The sequence below is a fragment of the Ranitomeya imitator genome, chromosome 1 (assembly GCF_032444005.1).
Source record: "Ranitomeya imitator isolate aRanImi1 chromosome 1, aRanImi1.pri, whole genome shotgun sequence".
In the NCBI taxonomy this organism is placed as follows: domain Eukaryota; kingdom Metazoa; phylum Chordata; class Amphibia; order Anura; family Dendrobatidae; genus Ranitomeya; species Ranitomeya imitator.
The window spans coordinates 918,117,043-918,141,062 of NC_091282.1; the positions used below are offsets into that span (position 1 = coordinate 918,117,043).

A 24,020-nucleotide genomic window follows, 5' to 3' on the forward strand; every position below is an offset into this window, starting at 1 on the left:
TTCTACAGTAAAAACAAGTAATCACCTATTCTAAAGCCATGATCACACATTCAATATTTGGTCAATATGTTGTCTCAATATTTGTAAGTCAAAACCAGTAGTGGGCGATAAATTCAGAAGTGGTGACGTGTTTCTATAATACTTTTCCTCTGACTTGTTCGACTCCTGGTTTTGGCTTAAAAATACTGATGTAAAATACTGACCAAATACGGAACGTGTGAAGGTGGCCAAAGGATAAAGTGTTAATGAGTTATTGATTGGTGGGAGTCCAACTGCTGGGACCTACAGCGATCAGCAGAATGTGAATCATTTCTACTTGACCACTGATCAATTCATTCCCTAAGAGGCTGCACTTGGCTTTTTCTGGAAGCTCCCAAAGAGGATGAATGGAGCTGCAGTCAGACATCCAATCTGCTGTTCCATTTTAAAATGGGGATAAAATTGGGATAAAAGTGCCCTGTCATTCCTCCGATTATTGCGGTTTCCAATGATTATATTCCACCAGTCAATAAGTTATCACCTATCTAAACTGTGGATCGGTGATAATAACTTATTTTCATTAAAGATCCATGTAACGCAAACTACCGTAATTGTACATTCCAGTTATGGTGGCGCACAGTAGATGTGCAGGAGCCACCTGTGTTTTACCATCAACGCTCCACTATATCGGGGATAACGACTAACAGATATTTGAGTTTAGCTGTAGGTGGGGCCTCTAGACTCTATTCCACCTGTGAGCCCAAGACACCCCAGTCTGACCCTGGCATTGTAACACGGCAGGTGGCATCACATCTGCTGTGAGATCACACAGAAAAGTGTTTGGTCTGTACAGTGTGACGCCAGGACAGTGGCACATAGGCAGATCACCGTATAGAGTATGCCGGAAGTCACAGTTACCTCCACACATTTGTGTGATATAAGAAGCATGGAAGAGGCGAATGAGCAACATAGAGACTACAACCGCGGCTCTGTCATTCAAATCTATGTGGAAAACTGCTAAAATCACCAATTATATAGCAGTGTTCACTTCAGTGATATATCCCTGGAATAGTTTGTATATATTGTGTACAAGAATCCACAAGTTTAGGATCTCTGGTCTAGTCTACGCTGATATTCCCACCAATTCTGTCAGTTATTCTATTGTTTGTTTCATGCTTGCACGACCTGTCATCTTACACCATTTCCTGCACGTTATCAGCATAGCTACAGCAAATATGAAATATCTCACAATATAATGTCATTATGCATATATTGCCCATTCTACTCCAATCATCACCAGGGTAAAACTGGTTTGTACAATGTCCAGGACAACTCTACATTTCAATAGCTATGCAGATGTAACTATAGCTCAAGGAAAAGCATATGTGAAGGTCTCTACAGTTCCTTATGGAATAACAGAAAAGAAACAATAATATCAGCACACGATTGGGCATTTCTCACACTGGCCTAGAGCACTACTGTCCGTTCTCTGGAGAACACGACCTCAATAGTAGCATCTGCATAAAAGAGGCCATGTGCATGTATACTATTTGATTTTTGTTCACCTAGCCTAAAAAACAAGAGGCACAAAAACATTTCAGTTCATCTAAGATACCTTAGGTAGAATGACGGACACAATGAACAGATGGTGAGAGCTAGTACTGCACCTGCCTTTCCATTTTTGCATAATTACTTTTCGACGTGCTTACCTATGCCCTTCACTTCTTGCTCCACTAATCCTTACCCTCCTTTGCTATCCCCAAATCCCATATCACATATTTATTTCTCCTTTCCGCTTATCCACCTCTTGATCTCATCTACTAACTTGCTCCTAAACCTTTTATCCCTCCTTCTAAAACACAACACTTTGCTTCTCTTCTTTCTCTGCCGGCAATACAGTGCATCTTCCAATCCCGGACCTCCATAGCTAATACCCCTCCATCTCTTCTAGCACTCTCTAGCTAGATACTACCACAATCTCACCAACATAAAATCAATTTATTTGACTCCCACTTCCCTGCTGCCTCTCTCTGGAGCATCTTGGAACGCCAATTTCATCTGCAATAAGTTCCAGGTCATTCACAATCTCTTTACTTCTCACAACCTATCCTTCCTGTGCATCACAGAAACATGGTTGACATCTACAGACTCCTACTACTCTCCTGCTGTGTTATGGTGGTCTTCACTTCACCCCAGTAGCATAGCTACCGGAAGCAGAGGGTGCGGGCGCTCAGAGGGGGCCCACCCAGAGCTATGCTACTGTAACATTACAGTACTGTAACGATACAGTTACCTTCTGCGGCAGAGTAGGGAGAATCGATCTCCCTGCTCTGCCGCTGGCTGCTACGGGGCCCCCGGTACCAGCAGTGGGGCCCCCGCCTGTCATCGCAAGGTCAGCTGTACCAGCATTTAGCCGATACAGCTGACCGCAATGATGAGGGAAGGAGCACTGTGCTCATTCCCCCATCATCCCCCTGTCAACGTCTGACATCGCCGATGCTGACAGCGGGCGAGATGACATCACTGCCTGGCTCCAGCTGTCAGGAGATGAGCGGGCGCTCAGAGCAGCGCAGGAACCAGAAAGAAGAGAGGTGAGTATTTTTTTTTTATGGGGTGCTGCCTAACACTACAGGGTCTGCCTATAGGGAGGTCTGCCTTATACTACAGGATCTGTCTATAGGGGTGCTGCCTTATAGTAGAGGGTCTGCCTATAGGAGTGCTGCCTTATAGTATAGGGTCTGCCTATAGGGAGGTCTGCCTTATACTACAGGATCTGTCTATAGGGGTGCTGCCTTATAGTAGAGGGTCTGCCTATAGGAGTGCTGCCTTATAGTACAGGGTCTGCCTATAGGGGGGTCTGCCTTATACTACAGGATCTGCCTATGGGGGTACTGTCTTGTACTACAGGATCTGTCTATAGGGATGCTGCCTTATAGTACAGGGTCTATCTATAGGGATGCTGCCTTATAGTACAGGGTCTGCCTATAGGGGTGCTGCCTTATAGTACAGGGTCTGCCTATAGGGGTGCTGCCTTATAGTATAGGATCTGCCTATAGGGATGCTGCCTTATAGTACAGGGTCTGCCTATAGGGGTGCTGCCTTATAGTACAGGGTTCGCCTATGGGGGTGCTGCCTTATACTACAGGGTCTGCCTATGTGGTGCTACCTTATACTACAGAGTCTGCTTATGGGTGCTGCCTTGTGCTATAGAGTTTGAAAACGGGGGGTGCATTATACAATATAGAGTAGGCCTATGGGTAGTGCATTATACTATATTGAGGACTATCTGGTGAATTATACTATATAGAGGCTATCTAGGGGGGGCATCATACAGTGTGAAGATTACAGTGAGGGGGCCATCGTACAGTGTAGGGATTACAGTGAAGGGGCCATCATACAGTGTTGGAGCCATCAAACAGTTTGGATGCTACTAAGTATACTGTGTGGGTGGTACTATACAGTGAGGGGGCATTATACTGTGTATAAGAGCATCATACTGTGTATAGGGAAGCTGTACAGGGGGCAGACTTCATTATTAAAAATTCCCACGCTTGAGCTCATATGAGGTTATGCCAGCAGGGGGCGCAACACCGCAAGTCTAGGTAGCTACGTTCCCCTGGTTTCAATTCATTCCCCAGATTTTACAGTCAGGAGCACAGCTGCATTAGCAGGCTCCTGGTTGGAAAATTATTTAACCCCTTCAGACGGATTTACAGTGTGGGACATGACTGAGCTCCGGAAAGGTATGGGATATTGTTGTTTTTTTATTTTTCCTTTTTTACAGAACGAGGGTCGTCATTTGGATTAAGAGTATAATAAACTATTACAACACCCTGTGTCTCTTTATTTCATTAAAATACTTTTTTCCTAATGTGTGTGTGTGTGTTTTATTAACCAGTTACTACTATTGGATTAATAATGCATAGGTGTCTTATTGACACCTCTCCATTATTAACCTGGCTTAATGCCACCTTACAATAGCAAGGTGACATTAACCCTTTATTACCCCATATCCCACCGCTACAGGGGAGTGGGAAGAGAGAGGCTAAGGGCCAGAATAGGCGCATTTTCCAGATGTGCCTTTTCTGGGGTGGCTGGGGGCAGATGTTTTTAGCCAGGGGGGGTCCTATAACCATGGTCCCTCTCTAAGCTATTAATATCTGCCCTCAGTCACTGGCTTTCCCACTCTGGCGGAGAAAATTGCACGGGAGCTCACGCCAGTGTTTTCCATGATTTAACCCTTTATTTTAACAGCTAGAGCCCCCAAATTTTGCACACACACACACACACACACACCTAATATTAGTAGTGAGGAATATGCAAAAAAAAAAAGGGATATGAAAAGGTTTACTGTATGTAAACCATGTCTCATATCATGTCAGGTTTAGGAAGAAGATAGCAAAAGCCGGCAATTGAATCACCGGCTTTTCTGCTATCTAGCGCTGTATAAAATATAAATATATGTATATATATATGTGTCTCACTGACATTATATATATATATATATATATATATATATATATATACTGTATATATGCTTTCACGAATATTTGAGCCTGTGGATCCATTCAATGTCCATTTTGCAAGCCGGTGAGAAAATCTCGCTGTACGGATGCCATACGGATTACATACGGAGGATGACATGCGTAAAATATGCTGCCACACCCTGCCTACGGATGACATACGGATCACTGTTTTGGGATAATTTCTGCATATTACGCATGTAAAATACGGACCGTATTTCCCTACGCTGAGTGTGACCCCGGCCTAACACTGACAGGTATAAAGCACTAGATCCAGTTGGATGAACATGTAGGTGGACTGTGCTGCTAGAGTGAATCAATTCTTCAGAAATGATGAGGAAAAGGCTTTTTATTCACAACTCGCTTCCATGCACCCGCGTCTTTTTCAAGTGAAAAAAAATACATTATACCAGCGATCAGAGGGATAAAAGTTAAAAACTAAAAAAAATTGTAACATTTTTTTTTATAGAAATCACAAAATAGTAAAAAAAAATGAAAAAAAAAATACCCATAGATATGTATTTTTATGGAAACAGGAACACATGGGCTACTTGCACAGTGAACAAGTCTGTATGATCATGTTCACACACCACCAAGAAACCTGAAGACACAAAAGAGAATAGCAAAACCAAGAATAGTGGAGTGATCGGAAAATGACAGATGTGAGGTCAAAATGACAAGTGTTAGGGGGGAATGAGAGGAGTGAGGGGGAAAATAAGAGGAGTGAGGGGGAAAATGAGAGGTGTAAGGGAGAAAATGAGAGATGTGAGGGGGAAAATGAGAGGCGTGATGGGAAAATAAGAGAAGTGAGGTGCTATAACTAACCACAGATATTTACTATACCCAGGCAACGCCAGGCTCTTCAGCTAGTAGCTAGATAAAGGTGCCGAAATCGCACCTCACTGAACCTGCAACATGGGCCCTGCATGAGAAAAACATGCGTGGCCACCTGGAACCCGTCTGAGATGGGGATCAAGGGAGAAGAGGAGCAAGGGGGGAGTAGGAGACCAGTACTCCACGCGTATCGCCATCAACAGAACGGCTTCATCAAGGGAAGTAGCACTAGCAGTTAATGCACGTTTTAAATACCTTAAATCATTAGTGGTCAGCGTGTGCCAGTGAGCGTCGGTGTGTCATGGCAGGAACCGGAAGTCACGTGGTACCAATGTGGTATGTTAATTGCATGGGGGGACCCACATGGTTTTAATTATGCCTTAACCTTCAATTATTAATAAAGTTCTACCCTTTTAACATAACATTGGTGGTGTGGATATCCTACAGTGGTTCTTTTTTTCCTCTTTTTGCAAATTATATAAATTCTTGTCTCATGCAAAACCCAAAAATTTCTCAAAATGCTTTGGCCCCAATTCTTTAAGGCTGGTGTTTTGTATGCCAGAATCAGTGAGGAAATATTGGAGTAAAATGCATCGCATTCATACCAGGTGTGCTCCTTTTATTGACTTTGGCGCATCTGGCAACTGCCCTGCACTACCTTTGGAAACCTATGCCAGCCAGGGCCCGACATACATTTCTTATGTAATTTATGCCACTTTTGTTGTTTAAATTATGATGAGTTTGTTGGTCGCGCTTGACCATGCCCCCAGTTTCTGCCCACTTTTCAAAAAATTGTTGGAACAGGCAAAAAAATGGCAGAAATCAAACATTTTTAAGTAACTTTGACTTGTGCAAAAATTTGAGTAACATTCAAGCAATTTAACGACAGAGTTACGGCCCTTTTGAATACAGTGCACATAATCCACCTTATAAATTAGAGACATTTAGATAGTAGAAAACCCTGTTAATAAGAGGGCAAAAAATGCCCAAAAATTATCAGAAGCACTGTGTTTGAAGGCACCCTAAGGCTAATTACAAGTTGGCATTGCTAATAACAATTGATACTGAATACAGAAGGCACAATTTATTAGATTTTTGGCTATAATCTATACTGACAACAGTTTTTCATCAATTAAAATATACTTATTTTTGCATTTCCAGCTTGATATATTACTAGGAGAAATATGTGAAATAGATTCAAAAACATTCATAAACGATCAAGTTCATCATTGTTGCATTGACTCTTATTTGGGCAGAAGACCATGCTTTCAAAACCTTGGTCTTGACCCATCTTACAAAGCACCAGAGATTGATGTAACTCACTACAAAGGTCGTGCTGATATCTGTCATGGGACAGAAGAGGAGCAGAAACACAAGAGGCTTGGGTAAGTTCGTTAATTAGATCTGGAGCCAATGTTATTATTGCTTATGTTCCCATTTACCCTTTGATAAAACCCTAACTAGATAAGTAACATCCAATTCTTGAGTGATGCTACATTTCATAAATTCTATTATAATAGAAAAAGATCTCGAATTGTAGATGAGTCGGGGTGCCAAATATCCTAGCGTTTTTTTAGGCTTGGGCGATGCTAATTATGTAATGTACAGATATTATTTTAGTTTGTTCTTGTTGCCTTTATTGTTCGATCCTTTTCTAAATAAATTGCAGATTGTTGATTCGTGTCCTGAAAGATAAGCCTGATACCCCACGAGAGAAACTACATCAGATTAATGGAAAATTCAATGAAATAAGAGTGAAATGCTGCGAAGCAGAAGATCGCCAAGCCTGCTTTGACAGTGAAGTAAGTTTCTTGTATTATTGTTCACTGTGACTGCAGCTATTTTACATTTAGCGTGAATTAATCTGCATTTACACTGAAAGATTATAGTGAATGAGAGTTTTTAATAATTCGCTATAACTTTTCAGTTTGAATAGGCTCCTGCTCCCTTGAAGAAAAGGCATTCATTGGGTGAAGTGATCTTTTGCATAAGATCACTGTTCTCGTCAATGTATCGTCCACTTATGAGAAATATGGAAACTTATTTCAGTGCACATCATTTACCACGGTCTACCTGTGTAAACAGGCTAGTAAACGACCAACGATTGGAAAAGCTTTACCGATCAGCGGTCATTCAGTGCTGCCGGTCAGTCCATGTGAACAGACCTATTAAATAGGTTGCTTTACTTTACTGTAATTGAAGCTATGTTAGATCTAAGGTGAGTTAAGGTGAGTTAAGATCTGTTTACAGGGAATGACCGCGGATGAGTAAACATTTACCGATCAGCGGTGGTTTAACTAGATACCACATACTAGATTGCTTATTGCACATAGGCTACACAGGACTACGCACAGCGTCGCACTGGAGCACCTTGGGCCCACCAGAGAAAATCACTTTTGGGGCCCACTATGTAGCTACATAGAAATAAATACAGGACCACCGATTGTGTGGTAAAGCACGCTACTATTAGGGTATAATATAAGGTAGTACAGATCTTAATTATGTAGCAGGGGTTGAGGTAGAATCATAGAGGGGTAGCCCCCTCATAGAGTATAATGTCGCCCCCTCATAAAATAATGTAGCCCCCTCATAAAATATAATGCAGCCCCCTCTCATAGAATATAATGCAGCACCCCACAAAATATAATGCTGCCCCCTCAGTTATAACACAGTCCCCACCATAGACTATAATGTAGCACCCTCATAGGGTATAATGCAGCCCCCCTCATATAGTATAATGGAGCCAAACACAAAATATAATGCAGCCCCACCATAGAATATACTGTAGCCCCCTCATAGGGCATAATGCTGCCCCCCTCATATAGTATGATGTAGCCCCCCAGAATATAAGGTAGTCCCCTGATAGAATAATGCAGCCCCCTGTAGAGTATACTGTAGCCCCCTTATATAGTAATATGTAGCCCCAGAATATAATGTAGTCCCCTGAGAGAATAATGCAACCCCACCACAGAATATAATGCAGCCCCCCATAGAGTATACTGTAGCCCCCCATATAGAATGATGTAGCCCCCAAAATATAATGTAGTCCCCCCACAGAATATAATGTAGCCCCCTCACAAAGTATAATGCAGCCCCTCTGCACCCCCATCATTGTCCTCAACACCATGTCCATCATTGCCTTCTCCCCCACCACCCCATCATTCTACCCCACCACCCCCATCACTGCCCATTCCACCACCTCCATCATTGCCTCCTCTCCCACCACCATCATTGTCCATTTCATAACCTCCATCATCACCTCCATCATTGCCTCCCCCACCAGCATCATTGCTGATTTCATCTCCTCTATCTTTGCCTCCCCCACCATCATTGCCTAATCACCTCCATCATTGCCTGCCCCCACCATCATTGCCTATCACCTCCATCATTGCCTCCCCCCATCATCATTGCCCATCACCTCCATCATTGCCTCCCCCACCATCATTGCCTAATCACCTCCATCATTGCCTCCCCCACCATCATTGCCTATCACCTCCATCATTGCCTCCCCCACCATCATTGCCCATCACCTCCATCATTGCCTACCCCCACCACCATCATCATTGCCTCACCCACCATCATTGCCCATCACCTCCATCATTGCCTCCCCCACCATCATTGCCTAATCACCTCCATCATTGCCTCCCCCACCATCATTGCCTATCACCTCCATCATTGCCTCCCCCACCATCATTGCCCATCACCTCCATCATTGCCTCCCCCCACCACCATCATCATTGCCTCCCCGACCATCATTGCCCATCACTTCCATCATTGCCTCCCCTCACCATCATTGCCCATCATCTCCATCATTGCCTCCCCCACCACCATCATTGCCCATTACCTCCATCATTGCCTCCCCACCATCATTGCCCATCACCTGCATCATTGCCTCCCCCCACCCAATATCATTGTACACACACACACCTCATCTCATCTCACCTCCCCGCAGCAGCACATCCCCCAGCCTTTTCCTCGCCGGCAGCTTTCTGTCTCAGACAGCACGCTGGATGATGAATTCATCCAGCTGGCATGTCTCAGGCAGAAAACAGGACGCCGGGATGTGCTGCACTGTGTGCCTGCGTGTGTGTATCTGGTGTGGTACTTTGTGTATGTGCATACGTGTGTGTGGTGCGGTGGTGGGGCTTTAAATGCGGGCAGTGTTAGCTGCAGCCTGCGGCTAACGTTGCCCACTATTAAGGAGAAATGGTATTCACGCTTCTCCATGCCCACAGGGGCATGGGGAAGCGTGAATATTCATTTTGCTTTAGCAGCGGGGACAGGATCCTGTCTCCAGCTGCTTCTAGGCTGGCACAGGGCGGGGCCCCTTGATTCAGGGGCCCCATAGTCACTGGCTGGGAGCCCCTGGAGCAGTGGGGCCCTTGAAACTGTGGGGGCCCCAGGTAGCTGCTGGCAAGTATGCCAGCAGGTGTCAGTGCCTGGGCCCACCGGAGAATCCTCCGGTTCTCCGGTGAGCCAGTCCGAGCCTGACTACGCAACACTGAAAATGGTGATCTTTTACTGTGCACAAAAGATCATTTCACCTGAGGAATGAGAACTTTTGATTTGGTGATCGGCAGCCTGTTTACACGGCAAGATCATGGGCGGACATACCGCCGGTTCAACCGGTGCGGCTGCACCGGGGCTCGGAGGCTCTGGGGGGCCCCTGCAGGGCGGCTAATATACAGGGCAATCTGGCCAGTTTATCCGGCCCCAAGGCTCCGGGGGCCCCCTGGCCAGATTGCCCTCATGTGCGGCAGGCAGGGAGCAATCCCTGTAGCTCCGCTGCCTGCAAGAGAAAATGGCAACGGATCTGCAGGGAATGAATCTATCCTGCTTCCTTTCTCACACAGACAGCAGCGGCTGAATGACATCATCATTCCGCGCTGCGGTTGTGCGAGACAGGAAGCTGCCGGCTTGCAGCTTCAGGATAGGATCCGTGCGCAGAGGTGAGACATCTCCTGTCTTTCTTCACGGCTGCTCCTCCTCCCGGCTCGTCCTGTCTGGTGCTTGTTGTTAGATCACCCTTCTCTCTGCACACACTTCCAGCCTGTGCAGAACGGCAGAACGGCGTCTGCACACTCATGCCTGGAAGGAAGTTGCAGCTGTGTGCAGGACCTCAATCACCCCCTGAGCAGGAGGTAAAGAATGGTCTGAATGTGATGGGTTGTTTAGCAGAGTAAAGAGAGGAGGCAGGGGCTGCAGTCAGAGACAAGAAGCAGTGATTTACTGACTGTGACCCCCGGAGCTTTGTGTTCTCTGGTCAGTGCAGGATTTTCATCCACACACAGCAGGGACCAGAGAGCTCAGAACTTGGGTACACAGTCACTAAATCACTGGGTCTATTCTTTGATGGGACCCACACTCCAGTCATCACTGCAGCATCAGATCCAGGCTGGGACTGACCCCTGAGCCCATCCCCCAGTGAAGACTTTTCCACATATACTGTATCTGTTGCATTAAACACACCGGTACAATACATAGACACATACAAGGGTATGTTTCCACTGTCAGTAAACTCTGCGGATTGGACGCTGTGTACATCCGCGGCATCCAATCCGCAGCAGCCGGATGTTACAGCATAGTGCATGAGATTTTAAGGAATCCAATGTCCACTATGTATGCAGCAGCACCCACAGCTTCCCTGCGGAGACGGACATGCGGTGCATCTTTCTAGACCGTAGCATGTCTATTTATCTTGCGGAGATGCTCAGTCTCTGCAAGATAAATATCACAGTCCAATGTATAGGATGCAGTGATTCCGCATGTGTTCAATGAATACATGTGGAAGCATCACTCGTACAAAAGCCGGCAGCGCTTTGGACCGAGCGGACATGTGCTGCATCCAAAGCACTGCCGATTCCTGACCGTGGAACCATACCCTTATACATTAATGTATAGTATGTCACATATGCAGTAGACACAGGTGTTTATTATACATGGGCATATTCTACAGTATATGTATGCATTTTATATAGGTACTAGCTGAAGAGCCCGGCGTTGCCTAGTCATAGTAAATATCTGTGGTTAGTTATAGCACCTCACTTCTCTTATTTTCCCATCACACCTCTTATTTTCCCAATCACATCTTTCATTTCCCCCCTCACATCTCTCATTTTCGCCCTCACTCCTCTCATTCCCCCCTAACACTTGTCATTTCGACCTCACATCTGTCATTTTCCGATCACTCCACTATTTTCCCTCGCTCCTCTCATTTTGCACTCATAGCTTTTCATTTTCACCTCACACCCCTCATTTTCACCTCAGTATATACATGTTTGCATCTCCCTTATATATAGTATACACCTGTATGTCATCTCCTGTATATAGTATATACCTGTATGTCATCTCCCCTGTATATAGTATATACCTGCTGTGTGTCATCTCCCCTGTATATAGTATATACCTGTATGTCATCTTCTATATATAGTTTATACCTGTATGTCATCTCCTTCTATATATAGTATATACCTGTATGTCATCTCCTCCTGTATATGGTATATATCTGTGTCATCTCCTCCTGTATATAGTATATACCTGTATGTATTCTTCTATATATAGCTTATACCTGTATGTCATCTCCTCCTGTATATAGTACATACTTGTAGGTCATCTGCTCCTGTATATAGTATATACCTGTGTGTCATCTCCTCCTGTATATAGTTTATACCTGTATGTCATCTCCTCCTGTATATAGTATGTACCTGTATGTCATCTCCTCCTCTATATAGTATATACCTGTGTGTCATCTCTCCTGTATATAGTATATATCTGTGTGTCATCTCCTCCTGTATATAGTATATACCTGTGTGTCATCTCCTCCTGTATTAGACCTCGTTCACACGTTATTTGCTCAGTATTTTTACCTCAGTATTTGTAAGCTAAATTGGCAGCCTGATAAATCCCCAGCCAACAGGAAGCCCTCCCCTGGCAGTATATATTAGCTCACACATACACACAATAGACAGGTCATGTGACTGACAGCTGCCGTATTTCCTATATGGTACATTTGTTGCTCTTGTAGTTTGTCTGCTTATTAATCAGATTTTTATTTTTGAAGGATAATACCAGACTTTTGTGTGTTTTAGGGTGAGTTTCGTTTGTCAAGTTGTGTGTGTTGAGTTGCGTGTGGTGACATGCATGTAGCGATTTTTGTGAGATGAGTTTTGTGTGGCAACATGCGTGTAGCAACTTTTTGTGTGTCGAGTTGCATGTGACAGGTTGGTGTAGCAAGTTGTGTGCAGCAAGTTTTGCACATGGCGAGTTTTGCGCATGGCGAGTTTTATGTGTGGTGCCTTTTGAGTATGTGCAAGTTTTGTGTGAGGCAACTTTTGCATGTGTTGCAACTTTTGTGCATGTGGCAATTTTTCCGCGTGTGCAAGTTTTGCATGTGGCGAGTTTTCCATGAGGTGAGTTTTGCACTTGTGGCGAGTTTTGCGTGAGCCTAGTTTTTGCATGTGGCGAGTTTTGCGCGTGGCGAGTTTTGAGTAGCGACTTTTGTGTTTCGACTTTTATGTGGCGAGGTTGGTGTATGTGTGGTGAAATGTGTGCTGAGGGTGGTATATATGTTCAAGCACGTGGTTGTGTGTGGCCCATTTTGTGTGTGTGTTCATATCCCCGTGTGTGGTGAGTATCCTATGTCGGGGCCCCACCTTAGCAACTGTATGGTATATACTCTTTGGCGCCATCGCTTTTGTTCACATCTGGCAGCTGCCAATTTGCCTCCAACACTTTTCCTTTCACTTTTCCCCATTATGTAGATAGGGGAAAAATTGTTTGGTGAATTGGATAGCGCGGGGTTAAAATCTCACCTCACAACATAGCCTATGACGCTCTCGGGGTCCAGACGTGTGACTGTGCAAAATTTTGTGGCTGTAGCTGCGACGCCTCCAACACTTTTCCTTTCACTTTTTCCCCATTATGTAGATAGGGGCAAAATTGTTTGGTGAATTGGAAAGCGCGGGGTTAAAATTTCACCTCACAACATAGCCTATGACGCTCTACTTATAGTCTTCCTTCAACCTTAATAACTATGTAACTATGTAACTTGTCATTTCAACCTCACATCTGACATTTTCTGATCACTCCACTATTTTTCCTCACTCCTCTCATTTTGCACTCACACCTTTTCATTTTCACCTCACACCTCTCATTTTCACCTCATTACCTCAGTATATACATGTTTGTCATCTCCCTTATATATAGTATACATCTGTATGTCATCTCCTGAATATAGTATATACCTGTATGTCATCTCCCCTGTATATAGTATATACCTACTGTGTGTCATCTCCCCTATATATAGTATATACCTGAATGTCATCTCCTTCTATATATAGTATATACCTGTATGTCATCTCCTCCTGTATATAGTATATACCTGTGTGTCATCTCCCCTGTATATAGTATATATCTGTGTGTCATCTCCTCCTGTATATAGTATATACCTGCATGTCATCTTCTATATATAGCATATACCTGTATGTCATCTCCTCCTGTATATAGTATATACCTGTGTGTCATCTCCCCTGTATATAGTATATATCTGTGTGTCATCTCCTCCTGTATATAGTATATACCTGCATGTCACCTTCTATATATAGCATATACCTGTATGTCATCTCCTCCTGTATATAGTATATACCTGTATGTCATCTCCTCCTGTATATATATGTACCTGTATGTCATCTCCTCCTCCATATAGTATATACCTGTGTGTCATCTCTCCTGTATCTACTATATAAAGCTGAATGTGTGTGTGTGTGTGTGTGTGTGTGTGTGTGTGTGTGTGTATGTGTGTATGTCCGGGATTGGCATATGCACCGTCGCAGCTACAGCCACAAAATTTTGCACAGTCACACGTCTGGACCCCGAGAGCGTCATAGGCTATATTGTGAGGCGAAATTTTAACCCCGCGCGTTCCAATTCACCAAACAATTTTGCCCCTATCTACATAATGGGGAGAAAAGTGAAAGGCAAAGTGTTGGAAGCGTCGCAGCTACAGAAACAAAATTTTGCACAGTCACACGTCTGGACCCTGAGAGCGTCATAGGCTACGTTGTGAGGCGAAATTTTAACCCCGCGCGTCCCAATTCACCAAACAATTTTGCCCCTATCTACATAATGGGGAAAAAAGTGAAAGGAAAAGTGTTGGAAGCATCGCAGCTACAGCAACAAAATTTTGCACAGTCACACGTCTGGACACCGAGAGCATCATAGGCTATGTTGTGAGGTGAAATATTAACCCCGCGCTTTCCAATTCACCAAACAAGTTTGCCCCTATCTACATAATGGGGAAAAAAGTGAAAGGAAAAGTGTTGGAGGCGTCGCAGCTACAGCAACAAAATTTTGCACAGTCACACGTCGGGACCCTGAGAGCGTCATAGGCTTCATTGTGAGGTGAAATTTTAACCCCGCGCGTTCCAATTCACCAAACAATTTTGCCCCTATCTACATAATGGGGAAAAAAGTGAAAGGAAAAGTGTTGGAGGCGTCGAAGCTACAGCCACAAAATTTTGCACAGTCACACGTCTGGACCCTGAGAGCGTCATAGGCTATGTTGTAAGGCGAAATTTTAACCCCGCGCATTCCAATTCACCAAACAATTTTGCCCCTATCTACATATTGGGGAAAAAAGTGAAAGGAAAAGTGTTGGAGGCGTCGCAGCTACAGCCACAAAATTTTGCACAGTCACACGTCTGGACCCCGAGAGCGTCATAGGCTATGTTGTGAGTTGAAATTTTAACCCCACGCTTTCCAATTCACCAAACAATTTTGCCCCTATCTACATAATGGGAAAAAATGAAAGGAAAAGTGTAGGAGGCAAATTGACAGCTGCCAGATGTGAACAAGGGGGACTTAAAGAATGAGAGCGATGGCGCCAAAGAGTATATACCGTACAGTTGCTAAGGTGGGGCCTCGACATGGGATACTCACCACACACGGGGATATGAACACACACAAAATGCGCCACACACTACCACGTGCTTGAACACATATTACCCTCAGCACACATTTCACCACAAATACACCAACCTCGCCACATAAAAGTCAAAACACAAAAGTCGCCACTCAAAACTCGCCACGCGCAGAACTCGCCACATGCAAAAACTAGGCTCTTGCAAAACTCGCCACAAGTGCAAAATTCTCCTCATGAAAAACTCGCCACACGCAAAACTTGCACACGCAGAAAAATTGCCACATGCACAAAAGTTGCAACACATGCAAAAGTTGCCTCACACAAAACTTGCACATACTCAAAAGGCACCACACATAATACTCGCAACGCGCAAAACTCGCCATGCGCAAAACTTGCTGCACACAACTTGCTACACTAACCTGTTTCATGTAACTCGACACACAAAAAGTTGCTACACGCATGTTGCTACACAAAACTCATCTCACAAAAGTCGCTACATGCATGTTGCCACACGCAACTCAACACACACAACTTGACAAACGAAACTCGCCCTAAAACACACACAAGTCTGGTATTATCCTTCAAAAATAAAAATCTGATTAATAAGCAGACAAACTACAACAATTGCACCATATAGGAAATACGGCAGCTGTCAGTCACATGACCTGTCTATTATGTGTATGTGTGAGCTAATATATACTGCCAGGGGGAGGGCTTCCTGTTGGCTGGGGATTTATCAGGCTGCCAATTTAGCTTACAAATACTGAGGTAAAAATACTGAGCAAATAACGTGTGAATGAGGTCTAATACAGGAGGAGATGACACACAGGTATATACTATATACAGGAGAGATGACACACAGTTATATACTATATAGAGGAGGAGATGACATATAGGTACATATATATACAGGAGGAGATGACATACAGGTATATACTATATACAGGAGGAGATGACATACAGGTATATGCTATATATAGAAGATGACATGCAGGTATATACTATATGCAGGAGGAGATGACACTCAGATATATACTGTATACAGGGGAGATGACACACAGGTATATACTATATACAGGAGGAGATGACATACAGGTATATGCTATATATAGAAGATGACATGCAGGTATATACTATATGCAGGAGGAGATGACACTCAGATATATACTATATACAGGGGAGATGACACACAGGTATATACTATATACAGGAGGAGATGACATACAGGTATATACTATATATAGAAGGAGATGACATTCAGGTATATACTATATATAGGGGAGATGACACACAGCAGGTATATACTATATACAGGGGAGAAGACATACAGGTATATACTATATACAAGAGATGACATACAGATGTATACTATATATAAGGGAGATGCCAAACATGTATATACTGAGGTGATGAGGTGAAAATGAGAGGTGTGAGGTGAAAATGAAAAGGTGTGAGTGCAAAATGAGAGAAGTGAGGAAAAATAGTGGAGTGATCAGAAAATTACAGATGTGAGGTTCAAATGACAAGTGTTAGGGGGGAATGAGAGGAGTGAGGGAGAAAATGAGAGGTGTGAGGGAGAAAATGAGAGATGTGAGGGGGAAAATGAAAGATGTGATTGGGAAAATGAGAGGCGTGATGGGAAAATAAGAGAAGTGAGGTGCTATAACTAACCACAGATATTTACTATGCCCAGGCAACGCCGGGCTCTTCAGCTAGTATAGTATATATCTGTGTGTCATCTCCCCTGTATATAGTATATACCTGTGTGTCATCTCCTCCTGTATTAGACCTCGTTCACACGTTATTTGCTCAGTATTTTTACCTCAGTATTTGTAAGCTAAATTGGCAGCCTGATAAATCCCCAGCCAATAGGAAGCCCTCCCCCTGGCAGTATATATCAGCTCACACATACACATAATATACAGGTCATGTGACTGACAGCTGCCGTATTTCCTATATGGTACATTTATTGTAGTTTGTCTGCTTATTAATCAGATTTTTATTTTTGAAGTATAATACCAGACTTGTGTGTGTTTTAGGGCGAGTTTCGTTTGTCAAGTTGTGTGTGTTGAGTTGCGTGTGGCGACATGCATGTAGCGACTTTTGTGAGATGAGTTTTGTGTGGCAACATGCGTGTAGCAACTTTTTGTGTGTCAAGTTGCATGTGACAGGTTAGTGTAGCAAGTTGTGTGCAGCAAGTTTTGCGCATGGCGAGTTTTGCGCGTGGCGAGTTTTATGTGTGGTGCCTTTTGAGTATGTGCAAGTTTTGTGTGAGGCAACTTTTGCATGTGTTGCAACTTTTGTGCATGTGCATGTGGCAATTTTTCCGCGTGTGCAAGTTTTGCGTGTGGCGAGTTTTCCATGAGGTGAGTTTTGCACTTGTGGCGAGTTTTGCAAGAGCCTAGTTGTTGCATGTGGCGAGTTCTGCGAGTGGCGAGTTTTGATTGGCGACTTTTGTGTTTCAACTTTTATGTGGCGAGGTTGGTGTATTTGTGATGAAATGTGTGCTGAGGGTAATATGTGTTCAAGCACATGGTAGTGTGTGGCGCATTTTGTGTGTGTTCATATCCCCGTGTGTGGTGAGTATCCCATGTCGGGGCCCCACCTTAGCAACTGTACGGTATATACTCTTTGGCGCCATCGCTCTCATTCTTTAAGTCCCCCTTGTTCACATCTGGCAGCTGTCAATTTGCCTCCTACACTTTTCCTTTCATTTTTTCCCATTATGTAGATAGGGGCAAAATTGTTTGGTGAATTGGAAAGCGTGGGGTTAAAATTTCACCTCACAACATAGCCTATGACGCTCTCGGGGTCCAGACGTGTGACTGTGCAAAATTTTGTGGCTGTAGCTGCGACGCCTCCAACACTTTTCCTTTCACTTTTTTCCCCAATATGTAGATAGGGGCAAACATGTTTGGTGAATTGGAATGCGCGGGGTTAAAATTTCGCCTTACAACATAGCCTATGACGCTCTCAGGGTCCAGACGTGTGACTGTGCAAAATTTTGTGGCTGTAGCTTCGACGCCTCCAACACTTTTCCTTTCACTTTTTTCCCCATTATGTAGATAGGGGCAAAATTATTTGGTGAATTGGAACGCGCAGGGTTAAAATTTCGCCTTACAATATAGCCTATGACGCTCTCGGGGTCCAGACGTGTGACTGTGCAAAATTTTGTGGCTGTAGCTGCGACGGTGCAGATGCCAATCCCGGACCTACACACATACACACACACACACATTCAGCTTTATATAGTAGACTAGCTGAAGAGCCCGGCGTTGCCTGGGCATAGTAAATATCTGTGGTTAGTTATAGCACCTCACTTTTCTTATTTTCCCATCACGCCTTTCATTTTCCCAATCACATCTTTCATTTTCCCCCTCACATCTCTCATTTTCTCCCTCACACCTCTCATTTTCTCCCTCACTCCTCTCATTCCCCCCTAACACTTGTCATTTCAACCTCACATCTGTCATTTTCTGATCACTCCACTATTTTTCCTCACTCCTCTCATTTTGCACTCACACCTTTTCATTTTCACCTCACACCTCTCATTTTCACCTCATCACCTCAGTATATACATGTTTGTCATCTCCCTTATATATAGTATACATCTGTATGTCATCTCCTGTATATAGTATATACCTGTATGTCATCTCCCCTGTATATAGTATATACCTGCTGTGTGTCATCTCCCCTATATATAGTATATACCTGAATGTCATCTCCTTCTATATATAGTATATACCTGTATGTCATCTCCTCCTGTATATAGTATATACATGTGTGTCATCTCCCCTGTATATAGTATATATCTGTGTGTCATCTCTTCCTGCATATAGTATATACCTGCATGTCATCTTCTATATATAGCATATACCTGTATGTCATCTCCTCCTGTATATAGTATATACCTGTGTGTCATCTCCCCTGTATATAGTATATATCTGAGTGTCATCTCCTCCTGCATATAGTATATACCTGCATGTCATCTTCTATATATAGCATATACCTGTATGTCATCTCCTCCTGTATATAGTATATACCTGTATGTCATCTCCTCCTGTATATATATGTACCTATATGTCATCTCCTCCTCTATATAGTATATACCTGTGTGTGATCTCTCCTGTATATAGTATATATCTGTGTGTCATCTCCCCTGTATATAGTATATACCTGTGTGTCATCTCCTCCTGTATTAGACCTCGTTCACACGTTATTTGCTCAGTATTTTTACCCCAGTATTTGTAAGCTAAATTGGCAGCCTGATAAATCCCCAGCCAACAGGAAGCCCTCCCCCTGGCAGTATACATTAGCTCACACATACACATAATAGACAGGTCATGTGACTGACAGCTGCCGTATTTCCTATATGGTGCAATTGTTGTAGTTTGTCTGCTTATTAATCAGATTTTTATTTTTGAAGGATAATACCAGACTTGTGTGTGTTTTAGGGCGAGTTTCGTTTGTCAAGTTGTGTGTGTTGAGTTGCGTGTGGCGACATGCATGTAGCAACTTTTGTGAGATGAGTTTTGCGTAGCAACATGCGTGTAGCAACTTTTTGTGTGTCGAGTTGCATGTGACAGGTTAGTGTAGCAAGTTGTGTGCAGCAAGTTTTGCGCATGGCGAGTTTTGCGCGTTGCGAGTATTATGTGTGGTGCCTTTTGAGTATGTGCAAGTTTTGTGTGAGGCAACTTTTGCATGTGTTGCAACTTTTGTGCATGTATCAATTTTTCCGCGTGTGCAAGTTTTGCGTGTGGCGAGTTTTTCATGAGGAGAATTTTGCACTTGTGGCGAGTTTTGCAAGAGCCTAGTTTTTGCATGTGGCGAGTTCTGCGCGTGGCGAGTTTTGAGTGGCAACTTTTGTGTTTTGACTTTTATGTGGCGAGGTTGGTGTATTTGTGGTGAAATGTGTGCTGAGGGTAACATGTGTTCAAGCACGTGGTAGTGTGTGGCGCATTTTGTGTGTGTTCATATCCCCGTGTGTGGTGAGTATCCCATGTCGAGGCCCCACCTTAGCAACTGTACGGTATATACTCTTTGGCGCCATCGCTCTCATTCTTTAAGTGCCCCTTGTTCACATCTGGCAGCTGTCAATTTGCCTCCTACACTTTTCCTTTCATTTTTTCCCATTATGTAGATAGGGGCAAAATTGTTTGGTGAATTGGAAAGCGCGGGGTTAAAATTTCACCTCACAACATAGCCTATGACGCTCTCGGGGTCCAGACGTGTGACTGTGCAAAATTTTGTTGCTGTAGCTGTGACGCTTCCAACACTTTTCCTTTCACTTTTTCCCCATTATGTAGATAGGGGCAAAATTGTTTGGTGAATTGGAACGCGCGGGGTTAAAATTTCACCTCACAGCGAAGCCTATGACGCTCTCAGGGTCCCGACGTGTGACTGTGCAAAACTTTGTTTCTGTAGCTGCGACGCCTACAACACTTTTCCTTTCACTTTTTCCCCATTATGTAGATAGGGGCAAAATTGTTTGGTGAATTGGAAAGCGCGGGGTTAATATTTCACCTCACAACATAGCCTATGACGCTCTCGGGGTCCAGACGTGTGACTGTGCAAAATTTTGTTTCTGTAGCTGCGACGCTTCCAACACTTTTCCTTTCACTTTTTTCCCCATTATGTAGATAGGGGCAAAATTGTTTGGTGAATTGGAAAGCGCGGGGTTAATATTTCACCTCACAACATAGCCTATGACGCTCTCGGGGTCCAGACATGTGACTGTGCAAAATTTTGTTGCTGTAGCTGCGACGCTTCCAACACTTTTCCTTTCACTTTTTTCCCCATTATGTAGATAGGGGCAAAATTGTTTGGTGAATTGGAACGCGCGGGGTTAAAATTTCGCCTCACAATATAGCCTATGATGCTCTCGGGGTCCAGACATGTGACTGTGCAAAATTTTGTGGCTGTAGCTGCGACGCCTCCAACACTTTTCCTTTCACTTTTTCCCCATTATGTAGATAGGGGCAAAATTGTTTGGTGAATTGGAACGCGCGGGGTTAAAATTTCACCTCACAACATAACCTATGACGCTCTCAGGGTCCAGACGTGTGACTGTGCAAAATTTTGTTTCTGTAGCTGCAACGCCTCCAACACTTTTCCTTTCACTTTTTCACTTTTTTCCCCATTATGTAGATAGGGGCAAAATTGTTTGGTGAATTGGAAAGCGCGGGGTTAATATTTCACCTCACAATGTAGCCTATGACGCTCTCAGGGTCCAGACGTGTGACTGTGCAAAATTTTGTTGCTGTAGCTGCGACGCTTCCAACACTTTTCCTTTCACTTTTTTCCCCATTATGTAGATAGGGGCAAAATTGTTTGGTGAATTGGAACGCGCGGGTTTAAAATTTCGCCTCACAATATAGCCTATGACGCTCTCGGGGTCCAGACGTGTGACTGTGCAAAATTTTGTGGCTGTAGCTGCGACGGTGCAGATGCCAATCCCGGACATACACACATACACACACACACATTCAGCTTTATATAGTAGATGTACTATGAGTGCACTTCATATATATAGTTATACACTGATGCATTGATATACTGTAGGCAGCTACAACATTTTTGCCTACTACTAGTTTTGAAAAATCTCCCCAGACTGTATAAGCCCTTAACGAAATATGACATACTGCATACATCATATGTTGTCTTCCTGCCTTCATGCAGGCTCGCAAGCTGATCCTGCATATTTCCTTACAAATGATGGCAGGGATATTCAGCCATCATCTGTCACTAACAGCCACACTGTTCACCTGTTAAACACCGCTGTGGATCTGTGACAGCAGCATTTACAGCATGTCGGCAGGGGAGTGTTGATCAATGTATCCATTGGCACTCTTGTGACATAATGGTGGGGAGCTGATGGGTTGCCATTATGGCCAGAGGCCTGTTGACAGCCTGTCCCTGTCATGACAAATTCCTGTGAAAACCAGCCTGCAGCTGACTTTAAAAAGTAAAAGAAAAATGCTTTTAAAAATATGAAAAAAAGTTCAAGTTACCCTCCTTTTCACTGATTAGGAAGTACAAAAAAAATACACATCTCTGGTATCACTACATCAGTAATGGCGTGTCATGGTCATAGTGTGGTGGTAATTCTACCTTGTATGTGGTATTATTCGGTCACTATATGATGATAATATGGTCTGGTCACAGTGTGGCAGTATTTGTCCTTGGTATGTGATATTATTCGGTCACTCTGTGGTGGTTAAATGTGATCTGGTCATGGTGTGGCAGTGTTTGTCTCCTGTATGTGATATTCAGTCATTATATGGTGGTAACATGTGGTTTAGTCATGGTGTGGCGGTATGTGTCCCCTGTATGTGATATTATTCGGTCACTATGTGGTGGCAATTTGTGGTCTGGTCATGGTGTGGCGGTATTTGTTGCTTTTATTTGGTATTATTTGTCTTGATATAGGGGACTGTGTTGTGTATTGAGGTCACTTGTTCTCACTGATATCAATAAGGGGAAGATTATTGATTTCCAATAGTTGAAATACTTGGAGGTTTTACCCCTCCCTGTCCTGTGATTATTACACAGTAGAAAAGATGCACTTACATTTGTTCTCCTGTGAAAACAAGTAATCACCTATCCTAAGGCCATGTTCATACGTTCAGTATGTGGTCAGTATTATACATTAGTATTTGTAAGCCAAAACCAGGAGCGGCAATAAATGCGGAAGTGGTGACGTGTTTCTATTATACTTCTCCTCTGATTGTTCCACTCCTGACTTTGCCAAAACAAAAGCTGCAGGCTATGTATGTAATCTGGTGTTTGATGGGAACTGCTAATGTGTGATTGGTGAGGACGTGGTGCAGAAGTGGAGTTTTTCCAAGAGTGGGCAATGAGACTGTGGAAGGTTCGAGGTGTGGAGGCAAAGCTGGGGTGAAGCCTTAGCGGAGTCTCAAGGGGCCCGAAAATTTTGACAGCATGGGGCCCTGAAATTCCTAGTGGCAGCCCTGGGTGGAGGAGAGGGCAATGATGGGGGTGATGAGGCAGAAGGCAATGATTGGGTTGATGGAGGGGCAATGATGGGGCAGAAGGCAATGATTGGGTTGACAGAGTGGGCAATTATGGGGGTGATGGGGCAGAAGGCAATGATTGGGTTCACGGAGAGGGCAATGATAGGGGTGATGGGGGAGAAAGCAATTATGGGGGTGGTAGAAAGGGCAATAATGGGATGGTGGGGAGAAGGAAATGATGGAGGTCCTGGAATGTTTAATGATAGGGTGGTGGGGAGAAGGCAATCATGGTGGCAGTGGAAAAGACAATGATGGGGTGGTGGGGAGGAGGCAATGATGGAGGTGGTGGAATGGGCAATAATGGGGTGGTGGGGAGAAAGCAATGATGGAGGTGGTGAAGAGGGCAATTAAGGAGGTGGGGAAGAGGGCAATAATGGGATGCGGGGAGAGGAGAACAATGAGGGATGTGGGGGATTGGGGTGAGAGGAAGGGGGATTGCGATGGGAGGAAGGGGGATTTATAATGGATTTAGGAACAGGGGGAGGTGGAGGAAGACGTTATTATCGATAATTATTATGTCTAACACAGTCCCTTAGTATAAAGTCACTTATTATGTATAGCATAGTCCCTTAGTATATAGTATACTCACTTATCTTTAGCACAGTCCCTTAGTGTATAATGTACTCATTATGTATAAAACCATCCTTAGTTACATAGTTTCCTCTTTTGTTATGTATAACACCGTCCTTTATTACGTACCAACCTCTCTAGCTATGTATGATGCCCTCCTTT

At 43.8% G+C, this 24,020-nt stretch overlaps 1 protein-coding gene across 1 annotated transcript in view; it reads left to right on the plus strand.

The window, feature by feature from the left end:
* The first annotated feature begins 1,604 nt into the window (after positions 1–1,604).
* Positions 1,605–24,020, plus strand: part of LOC138650624 (albumin-like) — a 28,069-nt gene continuing 5,653 nt past the window's right edge. The window contains exons 1-4 of the mRNA XM_069740664.1: positions 1,605–1,627; positions 2,486–2,570; positions 6,498–6,721; positions 7,006–7,138. Of these exons, the coding sequence (XP_069596765.1) occupies positions 1,605–1,627; positions 2,486–2,570; positions 6,498–6,721; positions 7,006–7,138 (465 nt within the window). The remainder of the gene's footprint in view (positions 1,628–2,485; positions 2,571–6,497; positions 6,722–7,005; positions 7,139–24,020) is intronic.